Source organism: Ranitomeya variabilis, chromosome 5 (assembly GCF_051348905.1).
Source record: "Ranitomeya variabilis isolate aRanVar5 chromosome 5, aRanVar5.hap1, whole genome shotgun sequence".
Classification (NCBI taxonomy): Eukaryota; Metazoa; Chordata; class Amphibia; order Anura; family Dendrobatidae; genus Ranitomeya; species Ranitomeya variabilis.
Window position 1 is genome coordinate 404665919 of NC_135236.1, and position 19803 is coordinate 404685721.

The window sequence follows — 19803 nt, forward strand, 5'->3', positions numbered from 1 at the left end:
TTACTAGGAACGCTAGCTGCCGGGAGCATCGCTGCGCGGGATGCTGGTAGGTGAGAATACTGCGATTTTTTTATTTTTTTTAACCTGGTTTGTGTTGTGTATGCGTTTTCGCAGCGGAAAACCGCTGCAAAGACGCATACACAACAGGTGCACATAGGCTTGACAGGTCCGTCAGAAAGATGGGCCCAGTGCACACGTTTTCCACAATCAGCACAGGATCCGTCATTTCAACGTCTTGACGGATCCTGTGCAGGTATGGAAGACGGAAGTGCGAAAGAAGCCTTAGATCTTCCGGGGAGTAAATGGTGCACTTCTAAACACCGTTATAAACACCCCCCCCCCCACATGATGTGTGAACAGGACACCAATATTGTGGGAAGAGATGCTAGAAATTTGTACATTCTATTTCAACTGTGATGTTATGGAATGTCACTGATGTCACGTCATCAGAACTCTCACTGTTTTTTGCATGGATACAGTTTACAACATCACCAAAAAAATAATCTTTTAAAAAGGCAGAACCCCTAGCTCATTTTATTATAAGACACATTTAAAGGGACCCTTTAATTTTATCTATATAACCTACTGCTCTAAGGAGTAAAACAAAACACAGGACTCCATACTGCCATTCCTGACTGCAGTAAACTACAACTCCAATGTCACCCCTAATTCAACAGGAACAAAAGAGCTGACAACAGAGAATGATAGCATTTGCAACTAGATTTCTGTTACAAAATGCTATAATTTGTCTATATAAATGGCAAAACTACCCAAAAATGGAGACACATAAAAATGTCCCAACTTGGTCACTCCCTATCTACATGCCTTACTGGATCATAGAGATGGCATAGAGGGCAAGTTCCACTGAAGACTTCCATAATGGGGAGCCAGCGCAAAGAAGTGGAAGACTCCCAACAAACATGTATTATTACATTGCCTTCCTACTACTAAGGCCTCTTTCACACTTCCGTTGTTTGCAATCCTCCGCAATCCGTCGTTTAGGGCAAAAAACGGATCCTGCAAATGTGCTCGCAGGATGCGTTTTTTGCCCATAAACTAGTATTAGCGATGGATCGCGACAGATTGCCACACGTCGTGCCCGTCGTGCGAAGGATGCGTCGTGTTTTGGCGGACCGTCGTCACAAAAAAAGTTCGATGTAACATTTTTTTGTGGATCGCGTCCACCATTTTCGACCGCGCATGCGCAGCCGAAACTCCGCGCCCTCCTCCCCGGACTGCAGAATGGGCAGCGGATGCGTCAAAAAACTGCATCCGCTGCCCCTCTTGCAAAAAATTCACAACGTCCGTCGGTACGTCGGCCCGACGCATTGCAACGGGCCCGTACCGACAGAAATGTGAAAGAGGCCTAAGGGGCATGTAAAACTCTGTGTCCTGTAGGGATCGCTACTTCCCCAACAGCTAATTGTTGGGGATTTTAGCTGCCATACCCATTATTATTTACTGATCGTCAGCAACTCCTCATTTAGGGAAGGGGTTGTCCTGAAAATGTCTTATTATAGTGTTCCTGGCAATCCATGATAAATCCGGGGGACATGCTAAGAATACCAAAACCTTAAAAAGTAAAGATCTACCTACTTGGACTTGTCCTCTTCCAGCTGTCAGGTCCAAGTGACAAGATGGCTCCAGTGCAGAACATTATACATTCTACTCCAATTGTGATGTCATGTGAGTTCTATGATGTCAAGTGTCTTGTGATGTCATCGTAGCTGCCACTGTTATTTCAAATTTACAACCGTAATAAAAAGTTGATTTGTTTAAAAACAAAACAAAACAAGGAGGATAATTGCAGCCTGTGATACTTTACAAACTGTTAGTAACATTTGGGGGCCTTCGTCATGTCCCTCGCCACCTACTGCGCTGTAACACTGGACAATTCACAAGCCCTGCATGTAGAATATACAGTTAATAGCCTATTAGAGGCGCATTATGAAGGTGCATTTGATTGGAACAAATTTCTTTAACCCCTTTACCCCCAAGGTTGGTTTGCACGTTAATGACCGGGCCAATTTTTACAATTCTGACCACTGTCCCTTTATGAGGTTATAACTCTGGAACGCTTCAACTGATCCTGATTATTCTGACATTGTTTTCTTGTGACATATTGTACTTCATGATAGTGGTAAAATTTGTTTGATATTACCTGCATTTATTTGTGAAAAAAACAGAAATTTGTCGAAAATTTTGAAAATGTTGCAATTTTGAATTTTTATGCCCTTAAATCACAGAGATATGTCACACAAAATACTTAAGAAGTAACATTTCCCACATGTTTACTTTACATCAGCACAATTTTGGAACCCAAATTTTTTTTTTGTTAGGGAGTTATAAGGGTTAAGGCTATGTTCACACGTTGCGGTTTTTGCGGATTTGACGCTGCGGATCCGCAGCAGTTTTCCATGCGGTGTACAGTACAATGTTAACCTATGGAAAACAAAAACCGCAGTGCACATGCTGCGGAAAATTCAGCGCAGAAACGCTGTGGATTAAAAGAAGTAGCATGTCACTTCTTTGTGCGGATTCCGCAGCGGTTTTCAACCAGTACCAATAGGAAAGTGCAGTTGAAAACCCGCAGAGGAATCCGCTCAAGAAACCGCGTGAAAATCCGCAGTGAAAACCGCAGTGGTGTTGCACTGCGGATTTTCCAAATCCGCAGCAGAATCCGCAACGTGTGCACATACCCTAAAAGTTGACCAGCAATTTCTCGTTTTTACACCATTTTTTTTTTAGGGACCACATCACATTTGAAGTCATTTTGAGGGGTCTAAACACTGCACCCCTCAAGGAGCACAAAACCACATTCAAGAAGTTTATTAACCCTTCAGGTGTTTCAAAGGACTTTTTGGAATGTTTAAAAAATTTTTTTTAACATTTAACTTTTTTTCACAAAAACTTTACTTCAGCTCCAATTTGTTTTATTCTACCAAGGTTAACAGGAGAAAATGGACCCCAAAACTTGTTGTACAATTTATCCTGAGTACGCCGATATCCCAAATGTGGGTGTAAAGCACTGTTTGGGCGCATGGCAGAGCTCGGAGGGGAAGGAGCGTCGTTTGACTTTTCAATGCAAAATTGACTGGAATTGAGATGGGACGCCATGTTGCGTTTGGAGAGCTCCTGATGTACCTAAACATTGAAACCCCCCACAAGTGACACCATTTTGGAAAGTAGACCCCCTAAGGAACTTATCTAGATGTGTGGTGAGCACTTTGACCCACCAAGTGCTTCACAGCAGTTTATTATGCAGAGCCGTAAAAATAAAAAATCATATTTTTTCACAAAAATGATCTTTTTGCCCCCAATTTTTTATTTTCCCAAGGGTAACAGAAGAAATTGGACCTCAAAAGTTGTGCAATTTGTCCTGAGTGCACTGATACCCGATATGTGGGGATAAACCACTGTTTGAGCGCATGGCAGAGCTCGGAAAGGAAGGAGCCAAGTTTGACTTTTCAATGCAAAATTGACAGGAATTGAGATGGGACACCATGTCGTGTTTGGAGAGCCCCTGATGTGCCTAAACATTGAAACCCCCCACAAGTGACACCATTTTGGAAAGTAGACCACCTAAGGAACTTATCTAGATGTGTTGAGGGCTTTGAACTACCAAGTATTTCACTACAGTTTGTAATGCAGAGCCGTGAAAATAAAAATTCTTTTTTTTTTTCTTCACAAAAATTATTTTTTAGCCCCCAGTTTTGTATTTTCCCAAGGGTAACAGGAGAAATTGGACCCCAAAAGTTGTTGTTCAATTTGTCCAGAGTACGCTGTTACCCCCGTTTGGGCGCATGGCAGAGTTCTTAAGGGAACGAGCGCCGTTTGGAATGCAGACTTAGATGGATTGGTCTGCAGGCGTCACGTTGCATTTGCAGAGCCCCTGATGTAACTAAACAGTATAAACCCCCCATAGGTGACCCCATATTGGAAACTAGACCCCCCCAAGGAACTTATCTAGATGTGTTGTGAGAACTTTGAACCCCCAAGTGTTTCACTACAATTTATAACGCAGAGCCGTGAAAATAAAAAATATTTTTTTTTCCCACAAAAAGGGTTTTTTAGCCCCCCCAACTTTTTATTTTTCCAAGGGTAACAAGAGAAATTGGACCCCAAAAGTTGTCCAATTTGTCCTGAGTATGCTGAGTATAACCCGTTTGGGCGCTCAGGAAAGCTCGGAAGGGAAGGAGCACTGTTTTACTTTTTCAACGCAGAATGGGCTGGAATTGAGATCGGACGCCATGTCATGTTTGGAGAGCCCTTGATGTACCTAAACAGTGGAAACCCCCAATTCTAACTGAAACCCTAACCCAAACACACCCCTAACCCTAATCCCAACTCTAACCATAACCCTAACCACACCCCTAACTCGAACATGCCCCTAACCCTAATCCCAACCACACCCCTAACCCAACCACACCCCTAGCTCCAACACACCCCTAACCCTAATCCCAACCCTAACCACACCCCTAAATCCAACACACCTCTAACACTAATCCCAACCATAACCCTAATCACACCCCTAACCCTGACACACCCCTAACTCTAATCCCAACCGTAAATGTAGTCCAAACCCTAACTTTAGCCCCAACCATAACCCTAAATTTAGCCTCAACCCTAACCCTAAATTTAGCCCCAACCCTAACTGTAGCCCTAACACTAGCCCCAACCCTAGCCCTAGCCCCAACCCTAAAATGGAAATTTACATTTTTTTTTAATTTTATTATTTTTCCCTAACTAAGGGGTTTTGATTTACTTTTATAGCGGGTTTGTTAGCCGATTTTTATGATTGGCAGCCGTCACACACTAAAAGACGCTTTTTATTGCAAAAAATAGTTTTTGCGTCTCCACATTTTGAGAGCTATAATTTTTCCATATTTTGGTCCACAGAGTCATGTGAGGTCTTGTTTTTGCGGGACGAGTTGATGTTTTTATTGGTAACATTTTTGGGCATGTGACATTTTTTGATCGCTTTTTATTCCGCTTTTTGTGAGGCAGAATTACAAAAAAACAGCTATTCAAGAATTTCTTTTGGGGGGGTGTTTATACCATTCCGCGTTTCGTAAAATTGATAAAAGCAGTTTTATTCTTCGGGGCAGTACAATTACAGCGATACCTCATTTATATCATTTTTTTCTGTTTTGGAACTTTTAGACGATAAAAACTTATATATAAAAAAAATTATTTTTGCATTGCTTTATTCTGAGGACTATAACTTGGAACGTTTAGACGATAAAAACTTTTATATAAAAAAAATTATTTTTGCATTGCTTTATTCTGAGGACTATAACTTGGAACGTTTAGACGATAAAAACTTTTATATAAAAAAAATTATTTTTGCATTGCTTTATTCTGAGGACTATAACTTGGAACTTTTAGACGATAAAAACTTTTATATAAAAAAAATTATTTTTGCATTGCTTTATTCTGAGGACTATAACTTTTTTTTATTTTTTCACTGATGATGCTGTATGGCGGCTTGTTTTTTGCGGGACAAGATGACGTTTTCAGCGGTACCATGGTCATTTATATCTGTATTTTTGATCGCGTGTTATTCCACTTTTTGTTCAGCGGTATGATAAAGCGTTTTTTGCCTCTTTTTTTAAGGTGTTCACTGAAGGGGTTAACTAGTGGGACAGTTTTATAGGTCGGGTCGTTACGGACGCGGCAATACTAAATGTGTACTTTTATTGTTTTTTTTTTATTTAGATAAAGAAGTGTATTTATGGGAACAATATATATATATTTTTTCTTTATTTAGGAATTATTATTATTTTTTTTTTTACACTATAACATTGCCCCAGGGGGAGACATCATGTTATAGGGTCAGATCGCTGATCTGACACTTTGCAGTGCACTGTGTCAGATCAGCGATCTGACAGGCAGGCCTGCAGACTTACCAGCGCCTGCTCTGAGCAGGTGCTGGTAAGCCACCTCCCAGCAGGACCCGGAAGGCCCCCCGCGGCTATTTTGGATCCGGGTCCTGCAGGGAGGAGGCAGGAGACCCTCGGAGCTCCGAGGGTTTCAGGGAAGCACGCAGGGAGCCCCCTCCCTGCGCGATGCTTCCCTATACCACCGGAACACTGCGATCATGTTTGATCGCGGTGTTCCGGGGGTTAATGTCCGTGACCGCTCCTGGCACATAGTGCCAGATGTCAGCTGCGATAGCTGACATGCGACTAGACTATCGTAAGAGCATGCTTACTTTTTCCTTAGCGACAGCATATAGGCGAAGTATGGAGAGCAGACCAATTATTATTATTATATTATTTAAAGGCCTTAAGCTCAGGCTAGAGCTATGGAAGAATACAAATAAACCACCGACACGTGCACTTCCGGAGTCAGAGAGCCAATCAGCTCGCACGTGGAGTGGCGTTCAAATGCTGCTGACATAGCTGCAGGGCAGTAAAGGTGACCTCACCACGATGCAGATGTTACAGCAGAGCAAAGCGCAGGAGGGAAAATGTCATCTCTGGGAGCAGGTAAGCACTAAGGGTATGTGTCCACGTTCAGGATTACATCCGGATTAGCTGCAGATTGAACGCTGCGTACAGCCGTAGCGTTCAACCTGCAGCATCCAGATGTTACAGCATAGTGGAGGGGATATTATGAAATCCAATCTCCATTATGCGTGCGAACATGCACCCGGCGGCCCTGCGTTTACGGACATGTGGCGCGTCTTTTTAGGTGCATCGCCGCAAGGTAAATCACAGGGCCCTATGTATGGGGTGCGGAGATTCCGGATGTGTTGACTGAACACATCCGGAATCACCGCGCGTACAGAAGGGGGCGGAGCGGGGTTTCCGCTCCGTCCAAAGCGCAGTCACAACGGAATGTGGGCATGCACCCTAATAGAGTTGAAGATGAGGGATGTGACATCTTAAAGTGCCTAGGAAAGCAAAAGACCGCTTGTAATTCTAAGGGATCATGCAGACGTCCATGCAACACAACACGAGCACAAGAGCTGTGCCGGACATCAGAGTCCAACATGGACTGCTCCCTATGCTAAGTACGGTATTGGCCTGGTCTGCCTTGATTTAAAGATGGAACCTACTTCGTTTTTGCCACACCTTTGTGTTGAGTGCTGGCTGATTACTTCCGCTCAGATTCCAGGATAACACCAACTCCCTGTCCTGGTGCTGCCCCTTCTGCCATGTGATAGCGGTGTTAACATAGAATGTAGCCTGTACATAGTAAAGGGTGTGTTGACAGCACATCTTATATTTTGAGATCAGACACACTACACTTTAAAAAGGAGAAAAAAAAAACCTCACAGGCAGTGGATGCAGAAGGACCAGCTCTCCATATGGGTAAGGTGGAGAGGCAGTCCTTCTGAGACCTGACCTTGCTGGTCACATGAATTGAAGTGACGGGCTGCAGGTCTAGTATTTGATCCCCTTAATTTAAAGGGAACCGGTTATCAGGATTTACTTTATCAGCCTGACATACCAGTATGTGCATGGAGAAGGGGGATGGCTCCTCATCCCGCTCTTCCCAAACATACAAGTATGTCAGATACACTTCTGTGGGCATGCCCCCAACGCGCAGTGAAATTAATTGGCAGTGGTCCCAGACTAGTGCAGTGACTGCAAACAGGAACAATTAAACTTTAACACTTACATTTAGCGTTTAGGGCTAATATAGGCACCATTACATAGGGTATTAGGAGGCTGATAAAGAACATCCTTTAATGAAGCCTGGTTGCTACATGACCCAGATGGTACTCCATCTCCGGAGCTCTCCCTTTGGTTAGACATTGCATCCAGCCACACTCCAGAAATAAACACATCACAAAGGACAATGGATGCGTACGATGTATATGGGAAACATAACACAGAAGACATTTTTTCTTTAACTAACTGTATTTCACAGCTAACATCTTACAAAACCCAGTACCACTGTGCATAGGAGTACTGACTTAAAACATTACGTACAGAATTTGATACATCACAAATGGCAGGAAATACAAAAGTAACATTACATGTTTATTGAAGGAGTGGTTGGAAACAAAAATGCAAAACCTGTGTTCATAAAAATATTTTATTGATACATATAAAGGGTACCAAAGAATGGATTTTCACAACAGCCAAGAACGAGCAAAGTAAAAGTGTTTTGTACTTTACAATAGTCATCATGGTACAAGGCAACCCTGGCCTTCATGTGCGTATTCATAGGGCTGGGAACAAGAATTATTAATGAGGTATTCCAGCGATCGGATCTTTTCTAGTAGTCAAAAGAACTGGCTACTCATCATCTGAAATGACTCCAGTTTAGGATGTCTGTGGAGATCCTTAGCTCCAAACCCCATCAATATGGTGGTGTGGCATGTCTGATATACAAGATCTGTCATTGCAGGGTCCTGATGGAACAAACTAAGTGGTTTACAAAAAAAATACTGGAAACGTGAGACCCCTACATTCACCTTAATCCTCTCATTTTCTATGATGTGGTAAGCAAGCAAAGAAAGGAAGCACAGGTTTATTTTGGTAAATTGTACAGTATGTCAAAGAGGATCACAAAGTAAGTTTTCTCATTGATTTGACTCTACAGTTCACAGAATTCAGAAGTTAATACACTTTCATAGCACCATTCTTTTCTATTCACCAAAGCAATTACTATCATTGTGGTATCACCAGATTAAGGGTCTTTTCACACTGGCATTCTTAGGGTATGTTCACACAACGTTTTTATTCCAGGCGGGTTTGGAGCGCTTCCGCTCTTAAAACCACTTGAAAAAAGCACTCAATTTTTAACAGACCTGTGGATACGTTCAGGCTTTTGAGGGTCTTTTAACGACTTCAGGTTTCCAAAAATTCAGAGTGGTTAAAAGTGAGTGAACCATTCTTCAGGCAATTTTCAGTTGGAGGATACGCAATACTTTAGAATATAATTCAATGGGAAGGCTAAGGAGATACATGGCCTTTCTTTTTTTAGCATTCTAACAGCATTTTTGCTTTAAGTAAAACAAAACCACAATTGCCTTCTTCATTGTTCAATTAAATTAAAAAGAGTACAGAAAACAGCCATAAAAAGAAGCACAAAAGCCATCAGCAGAAAAATGTTGAAAAAATTACTCTGAAAATGGCAAAAAAATAAATAAAAAAAAGACTTCAAATTTTCAAAATTCCAGAGAAAAGGAGCAAATCCTGGAAGAAAAAATTTTGTTGACCGCCTGACAAAAAGCATTGTGTGCACATACTCTTAGGTTTCCATCAGAAATGCAAGTATTTGTTAATAGGGTAACCCTGCTTGAAAGGGAAAAAAATAAACAAGAAATTATATATATTCCACTGGTTTCAGAGCTACAGATATGAAACCAGTTGCACACCCTTATCGAGGTCCATCGCGATTGGATAAGATCTGTTTGGGGAGACACTAAACTTACGGTATCCTCGAAACAGCAAAATAATACAGATTATTATAATACTTAGGTGTTGGGAGAACAAAGCTGTGCTGACTTGGAGTCACAAGATGGTGTCTTTCCGGAATTAAATTAGCGAACATTAATATAAAATTAGAGAATTTCATTTTTTCCCAGATGTGCAATTATGTTTTTTAAATCATTAAAACATATTGTAATGAAGGGTCAGAAATGACACAAAATACTTTAGGTCACAGAAAATTAGGAGAAAGCTGCATTATGGTTCATGATGACGTACATAACTTATGGAAGTTATAGGACTCATTTCATTAAAGCAATGGAAACAGTAGTGAAAATAATAACATGCCAGCATTTTAATTCATGACAGGTGATTACAGCCAGCAGTAACAGTTGCCCAAAATACATGTAGAAAAAAAAAAACAAAATAAATGGCAAAATTCCATACAAAGGCTTTTATTTATACTCTTCCTATGTAATTCACACCAAGGACCAGCAGGTGCATTTACGATTAAAGTTCGTCGTTCAAGTCGATTTGTGAGCTCTTTACATAACTAGGCCTTACAATTATCCAAAGAATACATATGTAGGCAGCTTCATCTATGTTAGGGAAGTCCAATTCATGCCCATAGAAATCTATTCAAGATGTGTTAGTACTCAATAACCTAAATGTGAAGATGGATTTACCAATAACACTGCATAACAAAATGATCATCACAAGTCCATGGCACTTCAACATTAATCCAAGACATTAAAGACTAAAAATATGGGAGCCCTACTATTTTGTGGCAGAAGAAATGGAAACACAAAGATGGTATCACCAACAGCCGCTCTAAGAGAAATATTCGGTCAGGAAAGATCCGATTTGGGGAAACTTGCAATTTTAGATAAAAATGATTATTAAAAATAGTGAAGGGAATGTCCAGGTTCTTTTCTGTGCTTTCATCAGCCTAGTGAACTGTAGCCATTGCTGGGCGTGATCCCCCTTACAAGGATTTCTGTAGTCATGACAGCACATGGAGACGCTTCACCCAACTTAACGAGAATACTGACTGTTAAAGGTCTGTCATACTAGATGAATATTAAAAAGAATGTTTTGTATATAGTGAAATCACGAGTGTCATCTACCAAAGCTGCGCAACTCCAGTGTTAGAAGTCAGTAGTCCGGACAGCCAGAATGTAGTTACCAGCTACAACCATCTCATTTTCACATCCACAGGATAAGCCATAAATGTCAGATTGATGCAAGTCCCTCCGCTGGACCTTCTTGTCTTGCCTTTGCCACTAATAATGGAGAGATGGCCGTGCATGTGCATTTCCCCTCTATCACTCCTATGGAGGGTTTTTGGGTAAACTATTTGATACAGATGGGGGTCCCGGCATTTATAGCACGCTATAAATGTTCGAGATGAGAATAACCTTTTAAAGAAGTCCTCCTCCCATCAAAGTTATTATCCTCTTAATCTATTGCAATCATCATATTAAAGAGCACATTGTTCTTACAACTGCTCATTTCACCTTTCTACCAAGCTAATTCTTCTCTTTTCTCTGCTCTATGCAAAAAAAATAAGTCTCATTTCCCAGAAGTAAACTTTCATCACTAATAGAGTTGAACGAATTTGTTCGGGTCCTGACTTATTCGGCAAGCTATAGTGCTTACAGAATATGCTGCAGAGGGAACCCGGTTACATGGAGCGCTGCCGATGATCAGCTGTTTGGCTCCGCAGCTGCATGTGTCACGGCTGTGTGACAGTCACAACAGCTGCATGTGTCGCCTGTTTGTTGGCCTCTCCATGCATGTGCTGTGACACAGCCACGACACATGCAGCTGCGGTGCAGATCATCTGGTCAGCCGCTGCGCTCCATGAATCCGGGTTCCCTCTGCAGCATATTCGGTAAGCTCTATAGCTTGCCGAATAAGTGGGGACCTGAACACATTCGCTCATCTCTAATCTCTAACTCCTGACCCAGCGGCTCCGCTGGCAGCCAAGGGCGTTTCCAGTGATGACTGATACAGTGTAAAGAGACTCCCTGTTTCTACAGAAATGAGCAATTGGAAGTACACAGCTACATAAAATGATGACAGAAATATATTAAGAGGATAAAAACTTTGATGGAAGTGCTTCTTTAAACTAGTCCAACTTGCATCCCTATAGTAAGCTCTCACCTTGAGCCCATGAATCATCTCATGGTTCATCTATACTCAAGAACGCACAAAACAATCATAGTAAGGGCGTAATAGCACAGTGCAGTGGTTTATTGCCGCAATTTGACAGCAACATGCAAACACATCCTTAGGTTTTGATATCAGTGCAGTTTTGATATCCGTGCTTTTAAAGGGGTTGACCAGCATGAGAATCACCCATGTATCTTTTTATGAAATAGGACCTTACAAATATACATTTTTTTCCAATCTGCATGGATTTTCCCATTTTATATGCACCCCTTCTGTTTTTTTGATCCTCCACATCTGCATTCATTCGACACAGACTTGAGTTCCGTCCCTCCGCTATATGTGTCAGATCGCACAGTTCATTCGCTAAATCAGCCCCCTTCATTGGTTTACACTAAGACTTATGGTTAGACCACTTTCTTGGCTGGTTCTAAATCTCCTGTTAATTTTAAAAGGCAGTGGCCGCACTTGTGTGACTGACATAGTGGAAAACTGCCTGAATGGAAACTACAACCGCTGCTGTAACTAATCACTAAACCACAGAGTAAGCACCTCTGAGTGCTTGCCTATCACTTCTCTCTCACTCAATAGCGCCACTTAGCCCATAAATTGGGTTAACCTGCTGCTGGTTTAAACTTTGGCTCCACACAGTCTAAAGTTGGCAAAACCTGCAGTTATCGGTGGCATTGTCCGATGGTCAAATGTGTATGTTGGCCTCCTGACTCTTCCTAATGGGAGAATGTCGGCGGGGAAGGGTTTTGGTTTTCCCAGGAGATAAGCTTCTACCAGAGAAGTCTGGAAGCAACTCTCTCATGAGGGGGCTTTAGCATTGAAATAGTATTGTACACTGCAATTCCACAAACGACAATCTACTGCTTTACAAATTCTGCCATTTACTTGAGTCGTCTGCTCTTAGAAGTCCTTAATTTATTGGCTTGTATATACTGCAACGTATCCTAAATGCATTTGATCTGCGTAAAACAGATAGGAGGATGACTTCCTGATCGTTTCCAATATCTCCAGACAAAACGCTAACCTACTCCTTTACCGTGAACTGCAGTCATTTTCAGAATTAAAACTTGTTCTACCACCAAATGATATAGTAACCACAAACCACCAAGGAACAATCAAGAATAAAAATAGCAAGTTTATTTACTTTTTTTTTTTTAAATGATAGACAGATAGATAATGGATAGATAGAGAATGGATAGACAGGTAGATGGATAGACATACACCATATACAATGTCAAGGTCTAATAAGGAAGAAACATGAAAAATGCAAAGATGGGCAGGTCTAATGTGGAGTTTGGGAACAACAAATGGAAGCCCCAACATATAAGCCAAGATCTACAGCAATTCATTTTAACATCAGAGAACAATCAATCTGCTGGTAGGGGACCCCAAGCTTGTGGTCCGGGGACAATATGGGCAAGCACCATCTATTTCTATTTTGAACTTTAGGGCTTGTTTCCATTTGCGAAAAACACGTCCGTGTCTCGCATGTTGAAACCAAGCTCTGGCCCCGGCACTCCAGAGTGGAGCGTGCGGCTCCATGTGTTCCTATGCGGCCGCACGCTCCGCTCCCAAGTGCCGGCACCAGAGCTTGGTTTCCACATGTGAGACACGGACGTGTTTTTCGCAAGTGGAAACAAGCCCTTAGACATACTATTTTCTATGTATTTTGATGTTAGGGGTCCCCTACCAGCATACAGATTGTTCTCTTATGTTAATATATATAGTTTTTGATCTTGGCTTGTATGTCGGGGCTTCCATTTGTTGTTCCCAAACCCCACATTAGTAACATAGCAACATAGTTATTAAGGTTGAAGGAAGATTTTAAGTCCATCTAGTTCAACCCATAGCCTAACCTAACATGTTGTTCCAGAGGACCTTCCTTTATATATCTTAAAAAAAAAAAATGTTGCTTGGTGGTTTGTGATTACTCCATATTTCGGTGGTAGCACACGTTTTCAATATGTATAGGAGCGCTTCACCGCTCTATCCTTTTTTCCACTAAGTAGAGGGAGAACACCATACAACATTGTGGATATGTTCTCAACCTGGAAATATGATCTGTACTATATGAATTTTGTTACAGTCATTTTCATAATGTAGCTCTTTCAGGGATCAGTTTCCTCTACGTTTCTCCCAACACAATGGATGACAATCCAGTACCTCTCAGGCCATAGTAATGCTAAAGTAGAGAAGCTTTACCGTAATGTTTCACAACCAAGTGCAAACTAAAATGGATTTACTACAAGTACACAGAATATTGACTACAAAGTTGGAAGGTGCCACATACAAACCAATAAATTAAATGGCATCTAACCATTGATAAGTCTCTTTAAGGGCTAGCAACACCAGAAAATGGAAAGGGTCTATATACACATCTCCTCATGACTTACATTAAGTATACATGTGAACCATTAGCCCTATACTTCCTGCGGGAGGTCACATATGGAAAAAGAGTGGGGAGTACTGTTCTCCTCTCCAGGGGTGAATGTAATTTGCAGGGATCTACTATTGTGTGCCATACAGTGATCTGTCCCAGAAATCTTCCAATATAAACTACCTCCGCATTTTCCTACTGGAGAGCCTTCTCCAACACTTCACTTGTTCTACTCGGTGACTAGCTGAACGCCATGGATGTACTGTACAAGACAGCTGCGTGTGGCTGCCCACGCAATGTGATGGCAGCTCAACACATGCAGGAAAATTGGCTGATGTTATTTCTTCTACACCCACACGCTGTAAAAACAAATATATATATATATATTCATATATTCTTTATGTGTGAGAAGTCCACAAATGCTTGCTGGAGACTTTCAGCTAGATGGCCACTTCCACTACAAGGCAAAGTGTCAAGTTAGAGGACATTAAAAGGAGTTCTTCATTTTAGACAATCCCTACAGGATGATCTCATGACAAAGTGACCACCTTGTTGGACTCCAGTGATTAGCTAGAATTTGTGGCAACTCTGGTAGTAAGAGCTCATTTTCCATGTTGGGCCGCCAAGTGGGAGAGAAAATTACAAAATGCTTCCTCACATCAACGTGCTGACTGTGTAAAGCAGGACATGACAAGTCGCAACCTCGGTCACTAAGAGATGGACGTGCTACACAGAGGACACCCTCATGGAACGGATTCTCTAAACTGAAGAACCCCTTTAAGGAGAAGTCACAGGTCCAGCAATACATCTGGTAAAACTGACAATTGTTGCTGGTACACATGTGATTTCAGTAAGGTATAGCTATGTCTGAGCAGGAGAAGAAAAGCCTTATAAAGTCAGTGATACTGTCCCTGTCCCTTGGGTTTAATGAGGCTTGCAGACATGGCAAGTGGGGGGACTACTATCCAAGAGCCTACATCAAGCGACATGAGCCGAGCCAGGAATATTGGTGTATGGTAACATTTGCGTTTATGCAAACCATTGTCATCTTCTGGTGTCACCGACCTAGGACGTCTTATCTGGGCGCACTTACAATATAGACTTAAAAAAATAAGTGCATACATACTCACTTTCTTTCTCAAAAATATCAGATTTGCGCCAGATTTTTTTTTGCCATGTAACTGTGGTGACTATTGGCAGAAAGAAGTTTCTTGTCACAATATCTAGAAAACACTAGAGAAACTTTAATGCGATTCTCCATTTACAGATGAGGTTTCTCCCCTGGGCGACGATGACCTGGATATTCCCCGCTCTGTGTTTTCTGAGCCAGATCCACTTTGACTATGTTGGTCCACGGACGTGGCACTGGACGTAGGCGGGGACTTGGTTTTCTCTTTAAAGTCTGTAATAATGACCGTTAGGTCCCCCACAGTAACTTCCAAATGCTGCGCACTGCTTCTGTCCACATTTTTCAACCGTGGCCTAGAGAAAGCAAATATAGAAGGAACAGGTAACCTTATGGCAGGAACACCCTGTAAAAGGCTATACATTACCAACATGGATTCATTGTAGCAGATTTTATTCTTAATAGTTATCTGAAAACTGATCACTATTTAGGCTTTATTGTTTTTATATAACTATTTTTACCGAGGTTGTGCCAATGAGGCAGACAGGGGTCCAGAGTTGGAGTAGGCTTTGAATAGACCCCTTTAGAAAAGAAGATCTTTCTAAATCAAATGGTGGGATAGTCATTCAACATGCCGCTATATGCTAATGAAAAATTGGCAAAAGACAACAAGTGCCCAAGGAAAAAGGCATTCTAGGGCTAAAGAAACACAACGTGGTCCCTCTCTACAGCCACATTTTTTTTTGTTAGTTTTTAAAAGGCCGAAACTCATTTTTTAAATATCATTACATACAGTTACATGTGTTCCCTGCAAAATCTACACCAAACTCCTGTGTAAAGAGGCCCTCATGGTGTTTTAGAATTAAATGAGCTGTTCGGGATTATGGGCCGGACACTGATCTGCATGAGAATCTGCCTCCAGAGCTTATTATACATGAGAGGTGGCATTACCAGTGTGAGACGTGTAACTGACACAGAACAGTAGAACTGAACTTTGTCTCCTTACAAGAGTGTGCTGCAGCTCTCACAGCTCTGCTGTATTACAATAATATAGCAATACTGGCTGCCAGTGAGATGGAAGCTGAGAGGAACCTGCTTATGTGTTAGTTATAACCACACACAGCTCTGCAGTGAGATCAGGAGAGCGGAGAGCAGCTATTACACATCACACTGGTAACTAGTACATGTCTCACAATGGTAAAGACCATCATATGTAAAATAAGCTCTGGAGGCAGATTCTCAAGCAGATCAGTGTCCGGCCCATAGCCTGGAATCGCCCATTTATAAATAAGAAAAATGTGAGTTTCTCTGGAATAAAACATCAGATCACAGATATCAAGGTATCACTTTATTCAGCTTCCTATAACGTACATGCCCATATAGATGGCTTAGAAGGGCTGATCCTAGTGGCAGAATCCCTCAACTCATCAGCATTTTCAACAACAGTCTGTGGTTAGCAGAGTAAACAATTTTGCATCTATTCAGTGATACTTGAGAGTGATTGCGATTTTCTTTATAAGGTTAGGTATGCCTGAAGCTTTATTCACATTGAAGGGGTTCTCCAGGACTATAATACTGATGACAAATTAGTAGAAAAACAGCAATCAGCTCAGCTCCTCAGTACCCAGCCATAGCACTCAGAGCAATATGCAGATCCCAAAATGTAGCCAGCACATTACCTTCCAAAAACATGCTTATGTCAGACTGTCAGAAATGTGTTGTCTGGGGAAAGTGTGTGTTCTGCTGCCGATATATATTTATTTTTGTATGCTGTTTCTCAGCCACTGTTTTTATAAAGATTTAATAAAGGTATAAGATGATGTGCATTGGCTACAGTATGTGATCATAGTTTAGATGATGTATATACACACACAACATTTTTATTTGTCCTCAATGAAGGAAAATCTACAGCACTTGGCGGCGGCCAGTAAGCAATATAATGGGCGGCTGTGTACCACTCCGTATACTGTTTACATCCAATTGCTGCCAGTGCAGATAACTGATCAGTGGGGTGCTGGATCCCTACTGAGCTCATGTTGTAGACCTACACATAGGTCATCAATAGGGTTGAGCGACCTTAGCTTTTTTAGGATCGAGGTGGGTTTTGTGAAACCCGACCTTCTCGGATGTCGGATCGTCGGGTTCCGGACCCGGAACACGAAACCCAATGTATGTCAATGAAATTATTTTTTTTTATTCTCTCATTCTCTCTCTCTCTCTTCTCTCTCTCTCTCTCCTCTCTCTCTCTCCTCCGTGCAAGGCATATGTTATTTTTTGACTCCGGAAATTACTACGTCCGAAAACGTAACATAGCACTATGATGCCGCAGGAGCCGGAACCTATGTCATCACGCTGCCCACAATTAATTGGCTCAAAAAAATGGCGGGGAAGGCGTCATTCGAAACGCGACTTTGGCGCCAAGTTCGCGTTCCACGTGGCCGACCCACACTGGGATCGGATCGGGTTTCATGAGACGCCGACTTTGCCAAAAGTCGGCGACTTATGAAAATGAACGACCCGTTTCGCTCAACCCTAGTCATCAATAGTCTGATCCCTATTAAGACTGGACTTTCCCATTGTAAGGGTACTGTCACACAGTCACACTTTGATCGCTACGACGGTACGATCCGTGACGTTCCAGCGATATCCATACGATATCGCTGTGTCTGACATGCAGCAGCGATCAGGGACCCTGCTGAGAATCGTACGTCGTAGCAGATCGTTTGGAACTTTCTTTCGTCGCTTGATCTCCCGCTGTCATCGCTGGATCGTTGTGTGTGACAGCGATCCAGCGATGTGTTCGCTTGTAACCAGGTAAACATCGGGTAACTAAGCGCAGGGCCGCGCTTAGTAACCCGATGTTTACCGTGGTTACCAGCGTAAAAGTAAAAAAAAAAAAAAACCGTACATACTCACATTCCGGTGTCTGTCCCCCGACGTCTCAGCTTCCTGCACTGTGAGCGCCTGCCGGCCGGAAAGCGAGCACAGCGGTGACGTCTGACGTCACCGCTGTGCTTTCCGGCTCTGCTGCTTACACAGTGGAGAGAAGCAGAACGCCGGGGGACAGACACCGGAATGTGAGTATGTACGGTTTGTTTTTTTTACGTTTACGCTGGTAACCAGGGTAAACATCGGGTTACTAAGCGCGGCCCTGCGCTTAGTAACCCGATGTTTACCCTGGTTACCCGGGGACTTCGGGTCGTGCCGTCGTAGCGTCCAAAGTGTGACTGTGTGACAGTACCTTTATTCATTTAGGTTATGTCCACATGTGCAGTAGTCATCTGTTAAGGTACCGTCACATTAAGCGACGCTGCAGCGATATAGACAACGATGCCGATCGCTGCAGCGTCGCTGTTTAGTCGTTGTGTGGTCGCTGGAGAGCTGTCACACAGACAGCTCTCCAGCGACCAACGATGCCGAAGTCCCCGGGTAACCAGGGTAAACATCGGGTTACTAAGAGCAGGGCCGCGCTTAGTAACCCGATGTTTACCCTGGTTACCAGTGTAAATGTAAAAAAAAAAAAAAAACACTACATACTTACATTCCAGTGTCTGTCGCGTCCCCCGGCGTCCGCTTCCCTGCACTTTGTAAGCGCCGGCCGTAAAGTAGAGCGGTGACGTCACCGCTGTGGTCTGCTTTACGGCCGGCGCTGACACATTCAGTGCAGGGAAGCCGCCGGCGGGGGACGTGACAGACATCAGAAGGTGGGTATGTAGTGTTTTGTTTTTTTTACAATGGTAACCAGGGTAAATATCGGGTTACTAAGCGCGGCCCTGCGCTTAGTAACCCGATGTTTACCCTGGTTACCAGTGAAGACATCGCTGAATCCGCGTCACACACGCCGACTCAGCGATGTCAGCGGGTGAGCCAGCGGCAAAATAAGGTGCTGGCCTTCTAGCTCCGACCAACGATGTCACAGCAGGATCCTAATCGCTGCTGCGTGTCAAACACAACGATATCGCTATCCAGGACGCTGCAACGTCACGGATCGCTATCGTTATCGTTGTTAAGTTGTTCAGTGTGAAGGTACCTTTAGAATGGATCCAGAAGCAATCAGTTGGCAAAAAAGTTGTGCAACTTTGTTTTTGAAAAAAAAAAAAAAAAATGATTTCAGCTGTATCCATTTTGTAACACTGAAGTCTATGGAAAACGGATCCCTTAAATAGTGATCAGTTTTTCTTTCATTAGAAAGGGATCAATTTTTTTGCTTACTGGATCAGTTTTAAATGGAAGATAGATGACTAATTAACAGATCTGAGCTCCACAAACTTCAATGTTAAAAAAAAACAAACGGATCCATTCTTTTAAAAATGGACACAAAAAGGTGTGTCTGCACAATTTTATTCCAACAGATTGCTACTGGATCTGTTCTAACGCATAATTACTGGATATGTGAACATAGCCCAATATATTCAAGAATCTCCATGCTTGATGATTGAAAGTGTGAATATGGTTCTATAGAAAACTCCCTTTCCTCACTCCCAGGGTTATTTACATCAGACACCCTATAATTGTGCAGGCATAGGGAGGAAGTGTTTTAAATACAGTGTGTATGATTAAATCTGTTGCATAGTTGCATAGCAACTATTTCAGCTCTTAGAGGGTTAAACACTAAAGTCAGCTAAGGCTACTTTCACACTAGCGTCGTGCACTGCACGTCGCTATGCGTCGTTTTGTAGAAAAAAACGCATCCTGCAAAATTGCTTGCAGGATGCGTTTTTTCTCCA

The 19803-nt window shown here is 42.3% G+C and overlaps 1 protein-coding gene across 1 annotated transcript in view; it reads right to left on the minus strand.

Annotated features, from left to right (window-relative positions):
• Window positions 1-8035: 8035 nt before the first annotated feature.
• YAF2 (YY1 associated factor 2) overlaps window positions 8036-19803 on the minus strand; it is a 55439-nt gene continuing 43671 nt past the window's right edge. Inside the window, exon 4 of the mRNA XM_077265121.1 lies at window positions 8036-15432. Within this exon, the coding sequence (XP_077121236.1) occupies window positions 15195-15432 (238 nt within the window). The 3' untranslated portion in view covers window positions 8036-15194. The remainder of the gene's footprint in view (window positions 15433-19803) is intronic.